This window comes from Silene latifolia, chromosome 1, assembly GCF_048544455.1.
Source record: "Silene latifolia isolate original U9 population chromosome 1, ASM4854445v1, whole genome shotgun sequence".
Taxonomy (NCBI): Eukaryota; Viridiplantae; Streptophyta; class Magnoliopsida; order Caryophyllales; family Caryophyllaceae; genus Silene; species Silene latifolia.
Window position 1 is genome coordinate 20,665,761 of NC_133526.1, and position 23,635 is coordinate 20,689,395.

General features: G+C 39.7%; 2 protein-coding genes and 1 long non-coding RNA gene across 3 annotated transcripts; 1 reads left to right on the forward strand and 2 right to left on the reverse strand.

The window, feature by feature from the left end:
• Positions 1-836: 836 nt before the first annotated feature.
• On the reverse strand, positions 837-5,159 carry LOC141655143 (uncharacterized). Its single transcript, XM_074462255.1, has 2 exons — positions 1,332-5,159; positions 837-1,055 (listed from the first exon to the last, which is right to left on the reverse strand). Exon 1 carries the CDS (start codon positions 4,407-4,409, stop codon positions 3,129-3,131), a length of 1,281 nt encoding a protein of 426 aa, XP_074318356.1. The 5' UTR covers positions 4,410-5,159; the 3' UTR covers positions 837-1,055; positions 1,332-3,128.
• A 2,655-nt stretch (positions 5,160-7,814) lies between these two features.
• On the reverse strand, positions 7,815-9,305 carry LOC141655198 (protein PHYTOCHROME KINASE SUBSTRATE 1-like). Its single transcript, XM_074462303.1, has one exon. It carries the CDS (start codon positions 8,999-9,001, stop codon positions 7,820-7,822), a length of 1,182 nt encoding a protein of 393 aa, XP_074318404.1. The 5' UTR covers positions 9,002-9,305; the 3' UTR covers positions 7,815-7,819.
• A 10,942-nt stretch (positions 9,306-20,247) lies between these two features.
• Positions 20,248-22,841, forward strand: LOC141655255 (uncharacterized). The gene is made up of 3 exons (XR_012548169.1): positions 20,248-20,347; positions 20,445-20,554; positions 22,632-22,841. It is a non-coding gene; the product is annotated as an uncharacterized LOC141655255 (long non-coding RNA).
• The last annotated feature ends 794 nt before the right edge of the window (positions 22,842-23,635 follow it).

Consider the following 23,635-nt stretch of genomic DNA (forward strand, 5'->3'; position numbering starts at 1 on the left):
CTCTACCTCAAGCGGGAACGAGTCCGGGACTGTTTAAGGCTCAGGCGGAGGTGGTTCGGGGCAGAGATGCCATTATCAAGCAAAAGGAGGCGGACATCGAGATGCCGCAAACCGACATGCTTCCCAAATCGTGCGCCAAGTTCCGGATTTGGCCGAAGATGCTGCTAGGGAAGTTATCGGGGAGCTTTTCCCTCTTGATGGTTCCTTCCCGTGGGGCAGGTTCGACGCGTTGCTTGATGACAAGCTCGAGGCTAAGGAGAAAGCCGCGGTGGAGGAGGCCAAGGAGGTGGTGAAGGCGAAGATGGAGAGGGAGGCGGCCGCGGAAAAAGCAGCTCTTGCTGAGAAGGCTAGGGTAGCTAAAGAAGAAGCCGAACGGATGAGGGCAGCTGAGGATGCTGAGGCCAAGGCTGAGGCTGCTAGAAGAGCTGCTGGGTTGCCTGCTGAAGAAGATGCGGCTTGATGAGAACAAGTTTACAGCAGATCTGTTTCACTCCCTCACGTGCTATCACGTCTTTGCTGATGAGAACAAGTTTACAGCAGATCTGCTTCAGCTGTCCGGGGGCCAACTACTCAGCCCTTCCTTCCTGCTGCCTCTTGATACATGAACATAGTGATAGTTTTTGTCTTCTTTTTGTACAATCTCGGTAGGTTGTGTTTCGGCTTATCCCTATGGGGACGGCCGTCGTCCGTATTCTTTTCACTTGTAATTTTGTAACTTATCTTCTAATAATGGTTCGTTTCTTTCGCCTTCGGCTTGGCCGAGGTCTTTATCTCATCTTTGTCAGAATTGTCTTCCTGTATTCCTAATTGAGCGCCCCTTTTGTTTCCGCCTCGGCTTGGCCGTGGTCGTTTTAGAGTGCGTATCTCAACCGTGTTTTCAACGCTTCCAAGACACTTCGTCTGTTTTTGCGAGTGTAGTGTGTGATGGCCGTTACTGTCATGGTATCCGCCTTATGAGGGTGATTGCCGCTCTTGTCGGATGGGCAGTGTGGGCCGGCACTGGTTTCTTGACAGAGACCGCCGCTCTTGTCGGTATGACAGTGTGAGCGGCGTCTCTGTTTCTTGATAGAGACCGCCGCTCTTGTCGGGATGACGGTGTGAGCGGCGTCTTTTCTTGATAGAGACCGCCGCTCTTGCTCTTCGGTATGACAGTGTGAGCCGGCGTCGCTTCTTGATAGCGTGTTACGTGGCGTCTACCACTTGGGTGATGCGACGGCATCAAACCTCTTGGGGTGATCTAGTGGCGTCTACTACTGGGGTGATCGCTGACGACGCTAATTTCTTGACAGAGAATGCCGCTCTTGTCGGTATGACGGTGTGAGCCGGCGTACGCTTCTTGATAGCGTGTTACGTGGCGTCTACCACTTGGTGTGACTGCGACGGCATCAAACCTCTTGGGGTGACTGCCGTGGCGTCTACTACTTGGGGTGACTGCGACGGCGCTAATTTCTTGACGAGAGAATGCCGCTCTTGTCGGTATGACGGTGTGAGCCGGCGTACGCTTCTTGATAGCGTGTTACGTGGCGTCTACCACTTGGTGTGACTGCGACGGCATCAAACCTCTTGGGGTGACTGCCGTGGCGTCTACTACTTGGGGTGACTGCGACAGCGCTAATTTCTTGACAGAGAATGCCGCTCTTGTCGGTATGACAGTGTGAGCGGCGTACGCTTCTTGATAGCGTGTTACGTGGCGTCTACCACTTGGAGTGACTGCGACGGCATCAAACCTCTTGGGGTGACTGCCGTGGCGTCTACTACTTGGGGTGACTGCGACGGCGCTAATTTCTTGACAGAGAATGCCGCTCTTGTCGGTATGACAGTGTGAGCCGGCGTCTGCTTCTTGATAGCGTGTTACGTGGCGTCTACCACTTGGAGTGACTGCGACGGCATCAAACCTCTTGGGGTGACTGCCGTGGCGTCTACTACTTGGGGTGACTGCGACGGCGCTAATTTCTTGACAGAGAATGCCGCTCTTGTCGGTATGACAGTGTGAGCCGGCGTCTGCTTCTTGATAAATAACTGATGGGAAAATTCTGTTTTGATGGAAGGCGCGGGTGGTTTTTCACTAGGTAAAAACATGCGTTGGGGTGTCCACAGCTATCTTGGACACCTCCGTAGCTACATAAATTTTACAAGATTACCAATGCCCTAACGGCTCATCCCAGGCACATCCCCCCCCAATCAGCCACTAGTCGCATCCATGGGGTCGCCTCCCTGCTGTAAGGACGGGCTTTTTCCTTTTTCGGACTTCTTCGCCTCTTTGAGGGATTGCATGTTGCAGCCTCGGGCAGCTATCTGGACGTTGACCACCTCATCCTTCTCGTCTTTGGAGACGAGCTTATGCGCTTCCCCCCGGTCCGAGACATACATCAGTGTTAGGGCCCGGATGGACATCACTGCGTCAGCCTCGCTCAGGGTGACTCGGCCTATGAGAACGTTGTAGGCGGATGAGCCGTCAATGACGACGAACTCAGCTAGGATGTTTTTAGCCGCGTTCTTCTCGCCGAACGTCACCGGGAGTTTAATTGATCCCAGCGGTACCAGCCCGGCCCCGAGAAGGCAGATAGGGGTTGGTGCGGGGGCTTAAGTCCTTGACCTTCGGTAGCCGAGGCCGAGAAAGCACTCTCTAAACATGATGTTCGTGTATGCACCTGTGTCAATCAGGCACCTCTTGACCAGGTGGTTGGATATGTCCAAATTGACTACAAGCGGGTCGCTGTGAGGGGCGATGACCCCTTCGTAGTCCTTTCTTCCGATAGTTATATCGGGGATGCTTGCAGAGGGGATCCTCGAGTTGGGCACAAAGTTGATGGCCTGATATAGCTCGTTTAGGTGCCGCTTGTGCCCATGAGCGGACCCTCCGTTCTCGTTGCCCCCGATGACAACATGAATCACGCCTATCCGCTCGAAGACGGATTTCCTGTCTGAATTGCTGGCGTCAGTCTTTTGGCCTTTTGCAACGTACTTGCCGAGGCTTCCCTTCCGGATCAGCTCCTCTATAGCATTCTTCAGGTGGCGGCAGTCGTTGGTTAAATGGTCGGTGTGGCCGTGGTACTCACAGTACTGGCTCGTATCACCGTCACTTTTGGGCTTGGGGGGTCTCTCCCACTTCTGGCCCTCGTTTTTGCTCAGGGCGAAGACTTCGGCGGCTGATACGACGAGAGGGGTTTTTTCACTATACCGCCTCTGGTGGTACGTTCCTGAATTCCACCCGGCACCTGCCGAGTCTTGTTTCCGGTCGGATCTGTCCGTTCGTGATCTGTTATTCTCACGGCGTCGACTGTCGGACCGCGAGCCGTTGTTGTCGCGGCGTCCTTCGTCCTGACTGTCCTGCCTGTGACTCTTCTTTTCTGATTGCTCGGCTTCGCGGGGATCTTCCCAGGTCTTGTGGTAGTCTTCCACCTTGATGGCTTGGTCGGCCAACTTTCTGGCGGCGTCCGAGCCCGGCCTCCGCTCTTGATGAGCTCGTTTTTAAGGCTCCCCTTGGGAGGCCCTTCATCGATCATCGCGAAGGCCGCCAGCTCGGGGTTAATTTCTCGAATCTGCTGGACCTTTCCATCGAACCTCTTCACATAGCTCCGGAGAGACTCCCCCCCCTCCTGTCTGATAGTTAGGAGGTCAGATGTCTCTACGGCCCTTCTCTTGTTGCAGGAGTATTGGGCTAGGAAAGCGCCCTTCAGGTCGGCGTAATAGTACACCGAGCCATCAGGAAGCCCTTTGTACCAGCTCTGAGCCATCCCATGCAAAGTTGTTGGGAAAATTCGGCACCAGACCTCATCGGGCTGCTCCCATACCGACATGTAAGACTCGAAGGCCTCAGCGTGGTCGACTGGATCACCATCTCCCTTGTATGACAGAGGTGGCAGCTTGAGTTTATTCGGCACCGGGACTTCGAGGACGTAGGCGTTGAGGGGTTGCCTAACCACGTGTCGAACGGCACGCGGCGATCGGCTCCGTGGGTCCCTAACCTGGCTCCTTCCCCCGTAGCGGGAGGGGCTCCTTCTTCGACTTGGACTTCTTCTCCAACTTTGCTGAGTCGGACTCCTCTGGCTTCTTCGGGGTGAGCCTCGTTCGTGCGGCGGGGACGCTGTCCTCCCACGAGTGCGGGAAGGACTTAGGTCTACCGCGCCCACTTTGGGTTCCCCTGGCGACTTGGCTGGGTCAGCTTCTCCTAGCGCTCCGTCCAAATTTCTCGGAGTCACATTTTGGGCCCCGGTCTCCCGGACGCTTTCCGCCGCTCTTGTCGATGTGACAGTGTGAGCGGGCGTACTACTAATTAGGTCTAGGAGCATTTTCGGTTTTGCTATGTCAACCACATGTCCCATGATGGTGACCTGTTGGTCGGGCGTGCGTGTCGGTATCGATGGCATCCCGAACTCCGGTTGGACTACACCGCCGGTGGAGGGCATGTATGACTCGAAATTGTTGAAAGTATCATCTTGGTAAAATGCGGTTTAGTCGATTACGATTGCATCTTGTTGTTTCGACATTTTCTTAGCTTTTTGGGTGGGTTTTTTTTTTTTTTTTTGGGAATGAATGTGACTAGCTTCTAGTGTCTTTCCCCACGTACGGCGCCAATTGTTCCTGGTGTAATTCCGAGCAAGTATCGTTACCACCCGTGGCTTGTAGAGTAATGTCTTTGGTTGGATTCTTCTTGTCCTTATCGTTCCTCTCGGCCTCTCGCAACAATGAACGAATGGCGAGGGCTTGGCTTTGTGCCAAGCGTACTCACTCCGACGCCCAAGTCGGTAAACTTAAAGGATTAAAAATTTGTGATACTTGGCTAGGCGTATTGTAGAGATAAGGGAGATATTCTGAGGATGAATAGTGTATTTAGGTTAAGTTAAGATCCTTTCCTCAATGAAGGTTGAGGAGTATTTATAGAGCTTTCACTTTTGTCGCGTAGTGGCCAAGTGGCCAAGTGGCTTATCAGGTGGAAAGACCGTTCTACCCTCGGCCGATGGACCTACGGCGGGCGTAGGGTCTTGGATGTGAGTACGCGGATATGTGCCCCGGCCGGCGGGTTGCCATGCCGAGACCACAGCTAGCGGCCGATGGGTTTGCATCGGCTAAGCGATCTAAGTCGTTGACTTCTTTGTGGATATCTTTGACCTTCTTCGGTGTGTTGAGCAGTCGGCGGTGCGAATATCCCATCAAATCTTTATTGATTAATTGGCAAAGGAAAATTGTGTGTGTATACACTGATTATAATCCTATATATACAAAAGAATAGGATCAAATATTTACGGAAATAAATATTGCTAACAGCTACAATTGTTATTTACGGAATATGCATAATATCGTTGCCTTGTTTATCGCGGATATGGATGTTGATTGCAACAGCTCTTTTGCAACGTTCAATTCCAACGTTCAATTGCTAACAAAACATGATTGGCATAAAATAATGGGTCAGTGTAAGAACATTCTTTGTAGCAATTATGTTAAGGAAGTAGTCCCCCACGTACTTGATTAAAAGATCATCTACAAAATCTAACCTTTCACTAAGTAGTATCCCCACTAGAGAATGTCGTATAATATCTACGTGTCTTGGCCCTTTCATGTGTATTATTATTAGAGTGCATATATTAATTAGGCGTATATACATGATAAGTTGATAACAAATATATTATCTTAACCATAATATATTTTTCTAATATTTCTAATACTCAACAACGGGCCTGTGCTACACCCAAACAGAGAAGAAAGAGTCCACAATACAAACCTAAGAGGCCGAGTTTCACTCTAAAACCAATTTGGCAATAGAGGGAGTAGCCCCTTGCCTTATAGAGTGAAATTTTCTTTTCTAATTCTCCAATGTGGGATCCTCTTCTATAATAACCTTGGTTTAAATTCGGTCAACATTAAAATCATCGTTCTTGTAATTCCTTTACACCAATTATATTTACTGTATAGTATATATATATGTCTGATTTTAACACTCCGGTATAACAAGTTGATAATTTTTCTTTTAAAAAAAAACATTAAATTTATAATGTTTGATTTATTGGAATCACATTACAATTTGAAAAAAATCATACCACTAGCTTTTAAAAAAGCAAATAAAATATACTTCCTTTCAAAAAAAAAAAAAAAGCAAATAAAATATAGGAATATACATTTTTACTATAATGTGAGACAAATACTAGAATTAACAAAGGCACAAAGCTATAACAGTTTTAAACATTGTATTCATATACCACCGTTTAAAATTTCATGTATTTTGTATTTATATATATGCATTACATAATTTAGAGATTATTTATGTTCAGTCTGGCGTATAATTGTGAAGAATCACATGTAGGCTTCCCACATCGGAGAAATAGAGAAGAGTGATCCAGTTTATAATCCAAGGGGCTACTCCTCCAATTGCCAATTGGTTTTGGGATTGAACCCCCTTGGACTTGTAAAATGGGCACTCTCTCCTTCTCGACGGGTGCGGCCTAGGCCCGTGTGCGATCTAACATGGTATCAGAGCCCAAGGTTTAGTCCTGTGTTGTGAGGCGAAGACGGGTCTGAAAAGCGACGGCGTTCCCGTCTGACGAAAAACTGGGCCACTATTTAGCGGGTCCGAAAAGCGACGACGTTCCCGCCTGACGAAACAGGTTCGAAAAACTACGACGTTCCTGTCGATCAACCGAAAAGGAGACCTTACATGTGGGAGGTGTAGACCTCCCACATCGAAGAAATAGAGAAGAGTGATCTAGTTTATAATCCAAGGGGTTACTCCTCCCATTGCCAATTAATTTTGGGATGGAACCTCCTTGGACCCGTGTGCGATCTAACAATAATAATAACAAAGGCATTATATACTGCACATTTTTAATTCGTCTTCCATTTTTCGTATTTTCTTCTTTCACTTTCTGTATTTAGTAATAACAAAGTCATTATATACTTCCAATTTTTATTCGATTTCTTCCATTTTTCGTATTTAATAACAAGTAGCAATTTTAGCAACAAGAAGTTTTTGTAATGATTGAATATGAAAGGACCAAATTAACATAAATTCCTCCCAATTAAAGACCAATGCGGTTAGGCAAATGTGCAACTTATAGGCCCGTCGTAAAGAAAAGATATGAATCCGGATTCACATTTGGTATCCCTTGAAATGCTGTAACTTTGTCTGACAACTGACAAGAAAGCAAACAATAAAGTTTCATTTCATCAATCATCATAATTATATTCATTGAGATATTATTAAATGTTTATAGTCATATTCATATAGAGTATCATTCTAAATATTATTTGGGTAGGTCAAATACATGATTTCATGGCCCTAATCCAACATTATTATACATCTAATTATACATTAAAATCACCATTGATATCATACCCAAAAACTTACAATAGTCTTAAAACATGCAATAATTTGGTTTGGAGCTTGAAGTACTCTTCGATCTATATGGTGATATTATTGGCTTATGCTCCCTCGTCATTTAACAGATTCTTTAAGTTTTATTTATATATTCTTCACAAAGAATAAAAACTGTAAAACATGTTGAATAGTGGAGAGTATTAAATAATCAACTACAACATGTCGAACAAAAATAAACATAAAAATGATAGATCACTCCAAATTTATATTAGGCATATGACACTAATTAACCCAAACATCCGTTTACAATAATGTTTTAAGCTATTAATAATATTTAGTTTTAAAATATACACGGGTGAGGTTTCACACATGATTGTCTAATATCTGTTTGTTCTGGTGATAATATTACCTCCTAAATGGTTCTGGTGATAATATTACCTCAATACCTTCTAAATGGGATGGAAGGAGTAATAATTTACGACGAAACATAATTGTTCTTCTATCTCATTAAATTTTCTTATTATTAGCACTAGTATTGATGCTCCTCACAACATCTACACTTTTGTGATTCCTACACCCCAATAACCCACCACCTATTGTGGATGAGCTCTTTTGTACCTTGATCTTCTCCATGTTGGCCATCTTCTTATCCATTTTCTCGTCAACTCGATACTCCGAAACAACAGAGAACTCAGCTGCACTAGCCGTAACCACGCTCCACTCGATACTAGCCTCACTAGTGGCATAAGAACTTTGGCTAGCCGGAATTCCCGAAAGATGTTCTATCTCAAAAAGATCTGAGCTTGCTTCACTTCTAGCATCATTATGTTCATTTGTTTTTTTCTTAGTACTAGGGAATGGAAATGTGAATTGACCATTTTGTGAATTTGGGATTGCATCCCATGTAAGAATTGACAATTTTCTTTCAAGGCTTTGTGCTATGTCTTGTTTCCCTATGTGTCGAAACCCGAATATCTCCAATGATTTCCTTGGTTGATCTTCTATATTATTGCAAGGAGATTGAACAATAGGAAATGCAAAATGTTCTTGATGAGAGACCTTACTTTCTCTATACATGTCATCTCCCTTGTGTAACCTTGGAGATTGAACCTTATTATTATCTCCTTTGTGTGACCTTGGAGATTGAACCTTAATATCTTGGGTGTCAATGGTATCAAGAGACTCCTTATCAATACATGTACCCTTACATTGTAAGCCATTAAGAATTTTGGTTCCAAATTGACTATTCCAACTCCCTTCCGATTTATAACTTGGAGTTAATGACTTGACGCTACTAGTTGTAGTACAACTGGTGATAGTACTTAACGTAGACTTCTTTTCTAGTAGATCAATTGTTTTTTCTCTACTATACCTATTGTTCTTGCTCTTAACACCGCGATTTTTCCTAGGAATTGGACACTTTTGATCATCCAGCTTTTCATTAAAGTATCTATCAGCTCCAAAAACACCCAACTCAGGTCGTGTGAATCGAGTTCTCCCTAGGCATGCTCGTGGAGTAACAGAAGACTCCCGAGCAGGAGATTGGATATGAACCGATGCAGCCAAGTTTCGAACAAAATCCCTCTCATTGGAATCAAGATACGACGAGAATGAAGCATCTCGAGGGCGGTGGGACCCACCGTCTTCGTTAGCCTTATAGGTTGAGTTTGAGTAAGTAGTCATTGCCATGGAAATTTGAGTATATAATGAAGTTGGTATATAGAGTTGAGAATGAAGAGGTATTATAACTTTATGAGAATAATGCTAGGCCTTGGCAATTGTATGCATTGAATCATGTAAGTATATAATGTAATAGGAGTAGGACTAAGTAGTAATGAATGGTAATGTTGGAGTGGGTCCATTGTGCTTGAAGCTTAAGTGACATTTTGTTACCTTTTCCTTAGCTTAAGATGAAATGCTTCCAAGATCTATCTTTGTCTTTCACTTAAAAAATTCTTTCTATAAAGGTTGTAATCGTCTCTTGGCTGCTCTACCAAACAAATTTGCACCTCCTTTTTCATTAGTTGTCTTCTAGATTTGTCTTTATAATAACAAGTTTGTACTATGAAGTATATCTATGGTAGGCTTGGTAGCTAGTCTAAGTAGATTAATAAGGATTCGGACGGGGCACATAAAACTACGAAATTATGAAAGTGGCGGATTTAAGTTTTTTGACAGTGAAAAATATGGTTTTGACATAATTTCTTACTTGATTATGCAAAATATACATAACAAAATGGTAAAAAGAAACGTTGAATAGAATTAAAGTGTTTACTAGAAGCATTAAACTCATGACCTTTGTTGGTAAATATGGCAATGTAACAAAATTATGATAACGTACGACACTAAGTAAAACGCTAACCACTGCCAAAATCAAGATTTACAGTAAGGGGGCGAACAAGTAATGCCTTAAGGCAAACTTGAAAAAATTCAAAAAAAATTGAATTAAGACTTTCGTAGTTCATGGGGTTTGAACGCCCATGCTAGCTGGCCCCGACCTCTAAATGCGCCACTACCACTATCTAAGAAAGTCATGATCATGGTTTCAACTTAAGTTGTAATACTACCCACCTATTATAGATAGGTGAATAAACCACTATCTAAGTCTTTTTAATAACAATAAGTGCGATTTAAAATATATCTATTCGTTGTCTCCCTTTCTCTTCCAAAAATAAGCATCATATAATCGTACGTAATGCTATTAATTTGCATACACTATAGAAATGAGTAACGTAGTAGACATTTTAGCTATTCATACGTCTTTCAAGTTCCGTCCTACACATGACAAATATGAAATGTTTACAAATTAACATGGACCATGTCGATCCATGTAGCAGAATTTAGAAATGTAAAGTAAAATAGCTAAATAAGCACCAACAAAATTGAAGCAAGTGACCCTAATTGTAGAACTAAGGTGTGACCTAGTGCAGAGGAAATTGATGTACATGTCCGACAGAGGCAAGTATTAGGATAGGAGGGACACTTGAATTGTTAACAAGTGGTTAACAAAGAGCTGAATATCGGCCATTCATATAGGAATGGGAGGCCCCCTACACTAAAATTGTAAGTGGTCTTTAATTTGAAATGTAATTTAGTAAATGGGGTGATAAAGACATTGTCCCATCTGCATCTACGTGGTTTTTAAGCTTTTTTAGTTAATCGAATATGTCTTAGTCTAATGGTTAAAGAAGATATATAATAGGTACAGGTTCGAATCTTCCTACCTCGATATCATACTACCCTTGTGGCTCATGTAACACCAAGAAAAAGCTTTATCAATTGAATAAAACACAAATTTTTATTTAAGACAATAACATTTGTTTCAAGGATAAAATAGTTTCAAATCAGTAGCATATGATAAGCATGATTGTCTATGTAATAGTAAATTGTTTGTCTTATATAATCAAGTGGAGTATTTAAATTTGTTTTACTATTAAACAAAATTTGTTGGAAATAAAGTTATGTTCATCTGAGTTGGTAAAATTGATTTTCTAAGGCCCTGTTCTTTTAGACTTAAAGTCACTTAATTTCCGTTCACTTCAGATCTTATAAGTTCAGTTCAGTTCAGTTCAGTACCTATAAGTTCAGTTCAGATCTTATAAGTTCAGTTCAGTTCAGATCCTATAAGTTCAGTTCAGATCCTATAAGTTCAGTTCAGATCCTATAAATTCAGTTTAGAAAAATTCAGATCTTATAAATTTAGTTCAGAAAAGCTATATACAGAGTATTATTTTTAAAGACCGATACAAAAATATTTGACATTAATTATTCGATACATACATTATTATTTAAAAAAAAATCACTCCTCTCATTAATAATTTCAGCGTCACAATAGATTTGGGCATGTTTGATAAAAAGCGGAATAAGGCCATGTATTAGGTATGTACAAAACAACATAGTCAAAAACATTTGGCGAGGCAATGGATCCGTTGTTGAGAGTGATAGTGAAGATGAAAGTGATGAAGATTATGATAATATGGAAATAAATGGTTAGAAAAAAAGATATAATATGTGATTTATTTGTTATCGTAATGTAATCGTAGTATAATGTATGAACAAACTAATGCATATAAAGGGGAAAAATTTTATTATTTTACCTTGTGTTTTAAACTATAATTTTTTTTATCAATGTTCTCTCTTGCCAAGTAATAATAATAATAATAATAATAATAATAATAATAATAATAATAATAATAATAATAATAATAATAATAATAATAATAATAATAATAGTCAAGTTAAATAAAATAAAATAAAATAAAATAAAGTTAAGTTCGACTCCTATAAGTTCAGTTCAGAAAAGTTCAGATCTTATAAGTTCGATTCGATTCGAGATCCTATAAGTTCGATTCGATTCGATCCTATAAGTTCGATTCGAGATCCTATAAGTTCGATTCGATTCGATCCTATAAGTTCGGATCGATTCGATTCTATAAGTTCGATTCGAGATCCTATAAGTTCGATTTAGTTCGATTCGATTCGAGATCTTATAAATTGATTCGATTCAATTCAAATCAGATTCATTTCAATCCAAAAAAACAGGGCCTAAATATAATTTGTCTTGAGCTTTTGACTTGTTGAATTAGAGTCTGCCTCCCAGATAAAAAAGATGATTGACAATTTGACATTGATTGTATATGTAATCGCACACTATCTGATATGTTAAAGGTTACCTTATCTTTACTTTGATTTAATCCCCTATATTTTATGTTTTTTTTCGCCTAACTATATTATCTTTTATTTGGGCCTTTAATTTTGCATTCTACTAAGCACACTATGGGACAAATCTGCAAGCTTAAAAAATAAAATAAAAAATATAATGTAAACTGGATGAATCATCAATCATTGTTATAATTAAATTATCTCATCCCCTATATACTAAAAGGATAAAATTCTCCAAGATTCTCCTTCCAAAAGCATCAAGTTAAATAAGGAAACGAAAAGACTTATTCATTACATTATTATCATTTCATCAAAATATAATCTTTTAATCAAATAATAATATTTTCATTAAAATCTAAATTATAATCTTTTATTTAAACTAAGATAAATTTGTTATAATTTTATAAACTATAAATTTCTAAGTTTTTATTGTTGCTATTATTATATATTAGAGAATGACCTAACACAGATATTATTAGATTCATCAAAAAAAAATGATCATTAAAATAAATTGAGAAAAATTATATATTGTAATAATTAGTTTTAAGGTAAATAAAAAATAGATTTTTTTCGAGTAGATATACATTTTATAACTTTAATCTTCTTGATTAGTTCATAGTTCAAATTTTTTCTCATATCGAAAAATGAGGTGTATGACAAATTACCGATGACTCAATTCAAAATATAAATAATAACTAAAAATAAAATTTCTATATATACCGCACACGTGCGAGATCTACACAAGTAATCAAATATATTAATAAAGGTTTACACTATCTGATATGTTAAAGGTTTACCCTATCTTTACTTTGATTACGTTAAGGCCATGTTTGACAAAACTAGCTGAAAAGGTACCTGAAACCTGAAAAGGTAGCTGAAACCTGATAAGGTAACTGAAAATTAAGAGCTGATAAGGTAGCTGATTTTTATTAAAAGTGTTTGGAAACTAGCTGAAAAGGTAGCTGATATTTGATCAAATGACGTAAAAAGCCATGGTTATTATTGTTATCGTTTATGTTTTTGCTATTATTTTTGTGTTATTATCATTGTTGGCGTTAGTAATAAAGTCATAATGTTATTTTTTCAATGTATTTGCAAGTCTCCAACATGTTTCAAAGAGAATGAGAACACTAATTAATATATCACGAATAGGTAAAAGAAAAAAAATTCAGACAATATATCATGGACAAATGTATTCTATGAATACAAAATTAGTTCCCTATTAAAATCATACACACACAAAAAAAATCGATTTTTTCCGGTGAAGTGTATTGAAGAATTTTATTTGACGGTTGTTTGTGTTATTTGGGAGAAAGTATTGAATGAGATTTTAGTTGACAACATTTAAAAAACAAGGGTAATATCGGTAGACAAAAAAGAATCACGTACATGATTTCTCACATGCTACATGAGGTAACATTTCATTTCAGGTACTTTTTTTGGTAAAAAAAAAGTAGTTGCCAAACATTTTAAACAAAATAAGGTACCTGATTTTTTTTGACAAAAAGACTAGTTGAAGCAAATCAGGTACCTAGAGTGGACAGCCAAACGAAGCCTAACTTTTTTTCTTGGGCATTTTGAAATCAAATATTTCTATATCTTCTCCTATATATCTTCCTTTAAAAATTGTAACTTCACATAGTTTGACTAATATGACACATTTGGATTATTAATTAATAACTAGTTTTGGGATCCGTGGGAATCACGAGTTTTATTTTTTATTCTTCTGTGTTTGTTTATTTTTTTTATATTTTTTAGTCGTTTTATAACCGTAATGTTGTTTGTTTATTTTTGAAGTTTAATTTTTTGTTTTTGTTTTTGCTATGGTTTAGGAAAAAACTTTGATACTGTGTTTTTATATGGATACGATAGGTAGAGCTGGCAAGTCTGACCCGACCCGAACCCGAGCAAACCCGACCCGACCCGAACCCGAAAATATTGTGACCCGAAACCGACCCGACCCGACTCGATGACGACCCGTAACCCGACACGACCCGATTATCAGTGACCCGAACCCGACCCAGACCCGACCCGATATTGACCCGACCCGATACTGACCCGATTAAATTGATGACCCGATAATTATTAAGCTTAATTTTGATCAAAATGAAAGTGATTTTGTGTTTAGATTGATATGTTTGACTTAGTAATGAATTAATTAAACCAAATAATAGGTTAAAAAATAAATTTAATGGTAAAAAATTATAGTAATGCGATTAAGTTACCGGACCCGATAATGACCCGAGCCAAACCCGACCCGATACATCATTTGACCCGAAATGACCCGACCCGATAACGACCCGAACCCGACCCGACTCGACCCGAAAGGGTATGCTGACCCGATATGACCCGAACCCGATATGACCCGACCCGACGTGACCCGACCCAAACCCGACCCGAATGACCCGATTGCCACCTCTAACGATAGGTGTAATACCCGTCCTTTTAGGGACCCGTTGACCAACCTTGGGAGCAGGTAATAGCCCGTGATGCGTGCCAGAGTTACCTTGTGCCATGGTTGCCTTTAGATTTGAGTGGTACTCGATAGAGTAGAGGTTACTCGATCGAGTAGTCTGATTACTCGATCGAGTAGGGGCCACTCGATCGAGTACGTTAGTTACTCAATCGAGTAGCGTCTTTCCAGCGAGGGTTTATAATCGTGTTTTATTAAAACCGCAAATCATTTCCGCCTCCTTTCTTCAGACCTAGATGTCGCCTTCTTCCTTCCCCTTCACCAAATACCTTCCATGGGAGCCTTTGAGGATGCTTGTGCCATAGGAGTGACTAGCTTGAGTCGGGTAGCGGTCTTTTTGCCAGATTTCTACGTGTAGGTATGTCGTCATCATCATTTTGTCATTGTGTTTTCAGTTAGGGTTAGAATGGTAGTGATAGAGGATTGTATTGTGTGTATAGGTGTTGCTTGATTGATGGGTGTTGCGTGTGTGGACGTGGAATCGCTGCGGTCGCTTTAAGATAGGTTCGCCTACTCAGTTTCTGTTGGTTGTCTAGTGTGTCGGTCGTTGTTATACCTTGTTGTGATCTTGTGGTTGAGTGTTATGGTAATCGGTTGGTGTATACTGTTTCGTTGGTTGTTGGTGTGATGTAGCTGTCTGTGATTGTTTGTGTCTGGTTCTCGAGGTGCGTCCTCGACTGAGTGGAGGCACTTGCGGGAGTGGCTTCACGCCCTACTTTTGCCCTCCATGGAACCCGCCACGGGAGGGGATGTGCACATTAATGGGACAGGTTTATCGCTCGGTATGATGAGCGGGGCTTAGATGGGAACGGCTGCGGTCCCCCACTGGCAGGGCTGGCCCAGTGGACAGTTGGTGACGGAGATTAATTGGAGTGGGTATGATTGTGTATGTGTTTGGTTGTGTTTGTGTTATGTGACGGTTGATTGTTGTGTCTTACCTCAGTTACTGACCTTGTGTGGTTTGTCTTATTTGTCTTGTGTGTCTGTCGTGATCTCTTATGGTGAGCAGTCCGTCTTAGCAGGTGCTGTCTTGGATGCTAGCTAGAGTCCTGGTTGGGATGAGTCCTCACGAGTAATGACATAAGTAGTATATAGTCCACGAGTCATATCTTTCATTTAGTAATTCAGCTGTAACACTTGTAATATAACTGTAATTGTTCTTTTATCGACTTTTGATGATTACTTACCTCGCGCAACCGAGATGGTGATTCCCTTATATGCTAAGGAAGGCCTGGTTTAGGCTCCTCGGTATATGGGGGTGTTACAAAGTGGTATCAGAGCGACGATTTTGGAACCTGTAACAAATGAACCCAATAAACGTAGTGAATCTAATAAAATGAACCTGGTGTATGTATAATGGGAGCCCCAGCTGATGCTAGATTTTGGGTGAGTATGCGCCCTCATTTCAAAATCCTGGCTCCATTGTGCTTAAGCCAGTCACTGAGTATGGGAATGTGGAGTCGGCAAATATGTGCTTAATGTGTATGGTGATTATGTTAGTAGTGATTGTGGTTGAGTCTTTGGTGAAGTTAGTATGTGTGTCAGGGTCATGTTAGAGTTATATGTGATTGAGTTCCTAATGGAATTAATTGGTGTGTGTGTGTGTGAAAAGGGTAGAAACGTGTGATAAGATATGGAATGTGGTAATGGCTGTGTTTGTTTCAGGTTGTTAGTAATGGTAGTTTCTATACAGATTTAGAGTTTTTTGTCAGGGAGTACCTAACATTTAGCCTCATTGGCACCAAGGTACCTAACTTTTTATTTTTTGCCCAATGGTACCTAAAATTTATATTTTGTTTGTTAACAAATACCAATTGATGAATTCCGTTAAAAATAGTCAAGATTCCGCTAAAATTAACAGAAAAACATAAATAAAAATTGTTTTAAAACTTATAATTACAATTAAGATCTTATAATATCATTGTTAATTCACTAACTCACTCCTCAACCTTTCTTCCTCCTCCAAATCTCCCTCCCATTACCCAACCCCATAACTACCCTCCTTACTCACCTTTTTTTCACCACCATCTATCTCTCAATTACCGCCACAAAACTTGTAATCCTAGTCTACTTCTTCCTCTTCAAGAACTATAGCACGATTTACAACTCATACATATAATTATTATCAATCTCCATTGTTGTTCTTCGTCATCTTCTTTGTTACCCATCTTCACCTTCTTACTTTCAACTCTAATCATCTTCTCCATGTCATTTATCTTTATCTTGCATCCTTTTGAAACTCCATTACTTCTCTCTTCTTAAACCCCTAGATATTATGGGTATTGTACTTGTTAGTTACAAAGTATTTTTTTTCTTGTTGAATTAGTCTATGGTGGAGGAAAATTGAATTAGATGGGGGAGATGAAGAGGGTGGTTAATTAGGATTGGTTGGAGTAAATGAAGAAGGGGTTAATTTAATGAAAAATTATTTTTAGGTAAAGGATTAAAGAGAAAAAGTAAGGTCTTCATTACGTTTTCCGTTAGTTTTGACGGAAATCTGACTTTTTTTTACGGCAATTAGCATTTGGTACCTCTCGACAAGTCAACATAAAATTTTAGGTATCTCTGGGCAAAAAGTAAAAAGTTAGGTACCTTGGTGCCAATGAGGGTAAATGTTAGGTACTCCCTGACCAAAAACCCACGGATTTATAAGCCTTATAATAGTGCTAATGATGATAGTTAAAGAGTTGTAGAATTGTAATGAGGATTATCAAAATAGTAATGATGAAGGTAATATATGAATGGTTGAAAGCTCCCGCGTGTGACGTGATTAATTTGAGTAGACTAGTTGTTCATGTTAAAGCATAGTTACATTGCTAGTAGACTTGGATGATACATTGAAATTCAATGTTAAATAAGTGTTTAGAGTAATGCGATTATAAGTTGCTAGAAAAGTCGTTGACAAAGGTTAGATATGAAGTATTGCATTAAGTGTATACATGAATGCTTTAATAGTGTGGTAAACAACGTTGTGAAGTTCGTTATGGAATAATGTGATATGAATCTTAGTTGGTGAAACCGTTGCGATATATTTGAGTAGTAATGGTATAATGTGAATGAATACGATAACCGGTGATGACTTCCGAACGTGGTTTGGAATCGACACGTAATGTTGTTTTGCAGAAATCTTCAGTTAAACTCGTAAATTCCGACCATGTACCCAACCTTACTTGACCGAGCGTGAGTGCTTACTAGACCGAGTAGACCTCACTCGATCTAGTTAGGAAGCTATGACGTCGAGGATGTAGGAATTTCCTATGAATACTCGATCAAATAGCGCCTACTCGATCGAGTAGAAGGCACTCGATCGAGTACCCGAGACACTCGATCGAGTAAGCTACAGTACCGACAATCTCACGGGTTCATAAACCCCTTTTCTTTACTCTTTCTTCTTATTCTTCCTCACAACCTCGCAAACCCTAACCCCTATATCTCTCTCAAGCTCTTGAATTCTTGTGTTTGTTGTGATCTAATTGGTGATTTTTCATAGCTTTTATTTGTGCTTTTACTTCTTATTTGATTAAGCTATGATTTCCTTCCTATTTTAATGCTTTTCATCAATTAAAAAGACAATTAGGTTGATAAAAAATCTGAAAAATCGATTCATATGGAAGAAAACTTGCTTGTAATTGTTGTAATATGATCTAGATGCTTCCCTTTTATGATTATTGTTGTTTATAATACAAAAATCGAATAGAAATTGCATATGCTTGTGATCGAAATTTCTAGGGTTTGGTAATTTGAAGTGAGTTTTGGTTGCTTATTACATGTAAAAAGGGGAAACTTGGGCAATGTATGTTATCTATATCTTGTGGGAAGTTAATTTTTGTGATTTTCACCTCAAAATTTGTCTTAAAACTCCGTCTTAAAAGTGCCTCAAACTAAAATTCGTTTCATATGATTGGGAATTTGGGTTGTACATGGATGTGTTTTGAAGATTTAAGTCCTAAAGATTGTAATAGTTGAGTTAATTCATGTTAATTATGATGAAATTTTCACAGCTGTAGAGACCGTCTGAGATATAAGAAATTGAAATTTTGCTTGTAATTTGGGGAAATTGTTTGTGATAGTGTGTACTTAGATGATTCTTTCATGGCTTAATTTATGTAGTTAGCATGTTTTGGTGCATATGCGTTGGTGTACTTAAGTAATATGTTGAAACAGATGCCGAGACTAAACTTGGGGACCAAACAAAGTAAGAGGGGTAGGGCTTCCCAGCCTGAAGTTGGGGAGGGTAGTGGACCGGTGGTACCAGCTGTACCAGAGTACCCTTCAGTAGTCTTTGTGGACTACACACAACGGGAAAGGTTTGTAGCCTTACAATCCCATAAGATGAGACCGACTCGCTGTGTGGATACCACTCTTTTAGAGGACCTGGGGATTGAGACGGATGTCCGTCATATATTCGAGACTTTGGGGTTCACTGGGTTATACCATTTACGGAAGCATTCTTATGCTTTTCTGACCCTTGAGTTCATGAGCTCGTTTAAATACGAGCCGGCTGAGCAGACGGTGCAGTTCCGTCTCATGAACACCAGTTTTGTTTTAACCATGGACTTATTTGCCTCCCACCTTGGTTTGGCTAAGCCTCCAAAGGGATCCCTCCATGACATTCCAGCTGAGTGCGGGGCTTGCCGTCATATGCCCTGTATTACCGGGAAATCAGCTCCCACCTCTAGTAACAGGTTGATTAATGATGTGCAACATGTTACCTTGAGGATCTTTCTACGTGCCGTGTCGAATCTTCTATACGAGAGGCCTGATATGAGTAAGTTGAACTCCCACGAGTTGTTGCTTCTGACGGCTTACCTTAACCCTGAGCGGACCGAGAGAGTGGTCTTTAATGCCCCCGCTATGGTTTGTGCCAACCTTGCTTTGAGGGCCTCTTCTAGTACTAGGTTCCTGAGTTGTGGCGCTATTGCCACCCGGTTAGCTGAAAAGCTAACTTCTTTTGAGGCATCCTCCGAGTACGTTCCCTTAGCTACCCCGGTGCCTACCATAGATAGAGATTATTTCCTCGACCTGAAATGGTTGAGAACCTTGGCGGATGGTAGCCTAGCATGGAGGGTGTGGGGCATGAGCTGGATGACGATACTGGCCCCTGAGCATCTCCCACCGACTGAGCCGTTAGATGCGGTAGTGGTAGCCGCCTATTCTAATGAGGAGGAGGATGAGGATGCACCTCCAGCGAGACACACGTACCTTATCGATGATACGATCCTTCAGGTTATGCCCGAGCCGAGAAAGGGGGAGAATGTGAGAGCTGCTGTAACACCCCGTAAATTCGAAGACCTTTATTATATTTTAAAAGTAATATTTTAATCTATTTTAATTTAATATTAATTTATTTGAAATAAAATCTATTTGATAAAATATAATCTTATTTTATTTTGAAGAAATGTAATTATTTTTGATAGTTTAGAAATGTTTAAAAGTGATTTAAACTATATTTAAACCTTTTCCTTTGATAAAATAGATTTCGGATAAAAGTCGTAAAATCGGGATTTTCCCATTTCTTACGGTCGTTGGGTAAACGAGTTTGGATATTAGGCATATGCGTACTTAATAATCTTTTAGTAAAATCGTGTTTAAGAACTTTAATTTTCTCGGAAATCGCGTTCGAATAATATTTCTAATTTCTGTCGAAACGAACCAAAACGTAAACAATTGAAACTCACCCAAACACCCTACCCAAAACCATGCACCCTCCATCCTCCATGGGTCTCCTCTTCATCTTTCATTTCCTCAATTCTCATTCTATCACTTCCTTCTCTCAAACACCAAATTCCTGTCAAAATAACCTCCTTACAATCCCTAAATCCACCATAACTTCTTCATTTCTCCACCAAATCGCATAAAAATTATATATTCGGAATCCTCTCTTCAATCCTCATCTACTAGTAAGCTTTATTTTCATTTCCCCCAAATTTTGTTTAAGACACTTTTTTTAGGGTTTCGAATTTAAGCTTAATAATTGTGTTTTTGTTGTTCTTATAGGTGAAGAATTTGAAGATGAGTTAGGTGACTCATATGTTGTTGAAGATGAAGAGTAATTTTGGGTTTTAGAAGCTTTCTCAAGTTATTACTTGTCTCTTTGCTAACTTAAGGTAACTATTCCGAGTTACTCGACGAATTAATGTCACATTAGTAGTTGTATTCGTTGTTTGTTATTGTTTGTTGTTGTTGTTGTTGTTGTTGTTTGTTGTTGTTTGAGACGATCTTGTTGATAAATGAATGAATGGAGTAAGATGAGTATGCTTATGTTTAATTTATGTTAACCATTTGTATATTATTGTTTAGAACAAATTTGGATGAGGAATTATGTGTTGTGACAAGTCCGCGTGTTGGCTGGAACGCGTCAGTACCAGACCGAGACATTTTCCAATGTTTCCAAAAATATGACAGATTGAACGGCATCGAAAAATTAGGTGGTTTAGCCACTTGAATCACTCAATTCGGAGTCCGTATGAGTAAATGGCGTCGTTTTATCGATAAAATTTATAGAAAAGTTTACCCTTGTGTGAAAGCCGTGAAAACAGGCACTGTTCACAGACCCGTGGTACTGTTCACAGAAGTGAAACAGACCCGTGACGGGCCGCGGCAGGCCCGTGCTTGACCCGGGGTTGGTCCGTGACTTTGGGGTCGGGTTTTGGGGTCTAATGTTGAATGTTTGAGTTCTTTGGAGTATGTATTTAAGCATGGTAGTACTTTTAGCATGTGATTAGTTTTATTATGCTAAAATTATGTTGAATTAGCCATTTTTGTAAATTAAAATAAAGTCTTTAGTTTGATAGCATTCACATGTTAAGAATTGAAATTTAGCATGAGAATGACATTGTGATAATTGGTTGAGTTAGGCCAAAATGAGCAATTTTATTATGATAGAATATTGTTGAGATAATCATTTTATATGTTGGTTATTTTTAATTATGTTGAAATTATTCACATGATAGAAATTAGAATGATGCATGAGAAAGATATTATAATGAATATTATGATTTGGGCCAAAAATAGGCCAAGACTCTGAGCTGGGCCAGATTGACCGAACGAGTTTGGTCAAACTAGATTTAAACCGGTCAGCCTCGATTTGACCAATGACCCGTCGCGGGACTAGGGTCGAGGGTTTGTCTTTGAGGTTAGTTTGGTTGTTATTGGATGTTTTATGTTTATGCCTTGATATTTGTAATTATCATTTCACATGTTGGTTGTTGGATGCTTTGGATGCCTTATGCTTGAGTCTTATTGCCTCTTTGCCATTTTAGCTTGTTCTCATGGATTATGGTACTGTTGGTTAGCTGGAATTTGGATTATTATCGATATTGGAGATATTGTTGGATTGTCAGCTGAATATGCTCTTGCGTAGTCTTTCATATGCTAGGGTGTGTATGATCTTTTGTGTGTGCAAGTTTGGACTCTTTGCCCCTCTTATGATTAATTGGGTGTCCTACTTGTCTTGTGTGGAGTGGGTTAAAGTATTCAAGCTGGGACTAGGTCCTAGGTGAGTATTTCGGTCTTCGTCATAGATAGGCTATTATAGTCTTTGACGAGTATATGTTCACCGCTTAATAGCCTTTGTGTCTTAGCTTGGTGGGCTTATATCCAAGTTAGGGCATGACCTCCTGACGTACTCTTAGAAGTATGTGGTCAGCTTAAGTACTAGCCAACCCTTTGGTGGACTCCTTAGGTGTACTCATGTGTGTGATCATGGGTCTTGGATGCGGTATTTTCCGCATGTCGCTAGGTCTGCGCGGGTTTAGGACTAGGGTGTTTACCTTACCTCGTGGTATAGACTCGAGGATTCTGAGTGACTATTGACCGTCCTAAGAACTTATGCCTCTCTCTAGATATATTGTCCTTTCTTGTTTGATGATTCTATGAATCATAGAAGGTGAGATGCAAGCCGGCTATGGTTGATAGAGTTTGGATTCCTGGATGTTATGTGATTCATATGATAGTGTAGTATGAGTCGGTCTAGTATTCACATGCTAGGACTATGTGTTGTTATATTGTTGTTCACATGATAAGCACGATTGTCTAGCATTTATATGCTAAGGCTATGTGTTATTCGTATTCATATTCTTATGTTTACATGTTATATTAATTATGACATTTCGTGGCTGGGAGAACTCGGAGTTACTCCCCACTGACTGTGACTTTCGTATTTGTATAAAATGCGATTGACAGGTAGGTGATGCATATATGGGTACATGGACGAGCTAGCGAGCAAAGTAACCGTGAGACCTAGATTGGCTTTATTTTATTGTGACCCTTGAACACTTTTTATGTCATATACTTTTTAGGGACATATGTCTCCCTTTTTCATACTTGGGTTGTATAACTTTATTTCGCGACTTTAGCGATGTTTTATTTATGAGGTTTATTTTGGACCTTGCATGTTTGACACCTTCCCATTTGGATATTTTTATAACAGGTTCAGGTTTTAAAAATTACAGGTTTTTACCCAAATGAACCTATTACAAACATATCCATGCAGTTTTTATCTAGAATTATGTGTTTACTTTTCCGCAATAAATGAAGGTGTCACAGTTGGTATCAGAGCATATTTGCTCCCGACGCACGTTTGTGCACCCCAATATAAATAACTTGACCTTAAAATAATAAACTTGAGAGATGGGTAGGATGGGTAGAGTTAGGACCTTATGTTGTAGTCTCTTTGTGCTTGCTCTTTGTTAGGTTCTAACATGTTTGTTGATTGTCACTTAATAATGGTTGTGCCCTTGGATAATGACCGTGAGCTTACCTACATGAAGATCAAGATTTGGTGCCTATTGCCGAGGACTGGAGATGTGTTTACCTTTGAAGAATGCTTCTACTTCCTCGAAGACGTTTCTCATTCTTTGTGTTCCTTGCCTTATTCTTTATATCTTGGTGCTTATTCTTCTTCTAAACTCTCTTTTCTCTTTCCTTGAAAGTTACTCTTGTACCCTCATAACTTGTCCTTTGTTCCTTACTTATCCTCTCTTAACGCCTGTTGATAGTACTTTTTCTTTTGAGGAATCTTAACCTTGGTTGGAAGAATTGGACCTTTGAGGAGTTTGTTTATGGTTAACCCATAACCCTGGTTTTGAGAGGTTGTGATGTTAGAAAGACTTAGGTAGTGTGATGAGACATACCTAATGATTCTTAGACCTAGATCCTTGATAAAGTGAGTATTCTTGATTGGTGGA

Bases quoted from the DNA above. Each gene is read 5' to 3' on its own strand.
- LOC141655143 (XM_074462255.1), bottom strand. From the start codon at position 4,409: ATGCCCTCCACCGGCGGTGTAGTCCAACCGGAGTTCGGGATGCCATCG.
- LOC141655198 (XM_074462303.1), bottom strand. From the start codon at position 9,001: ATGGCAATGACTACTTACTCAAACTCAACCTATAAGGCTAACGAAGAC.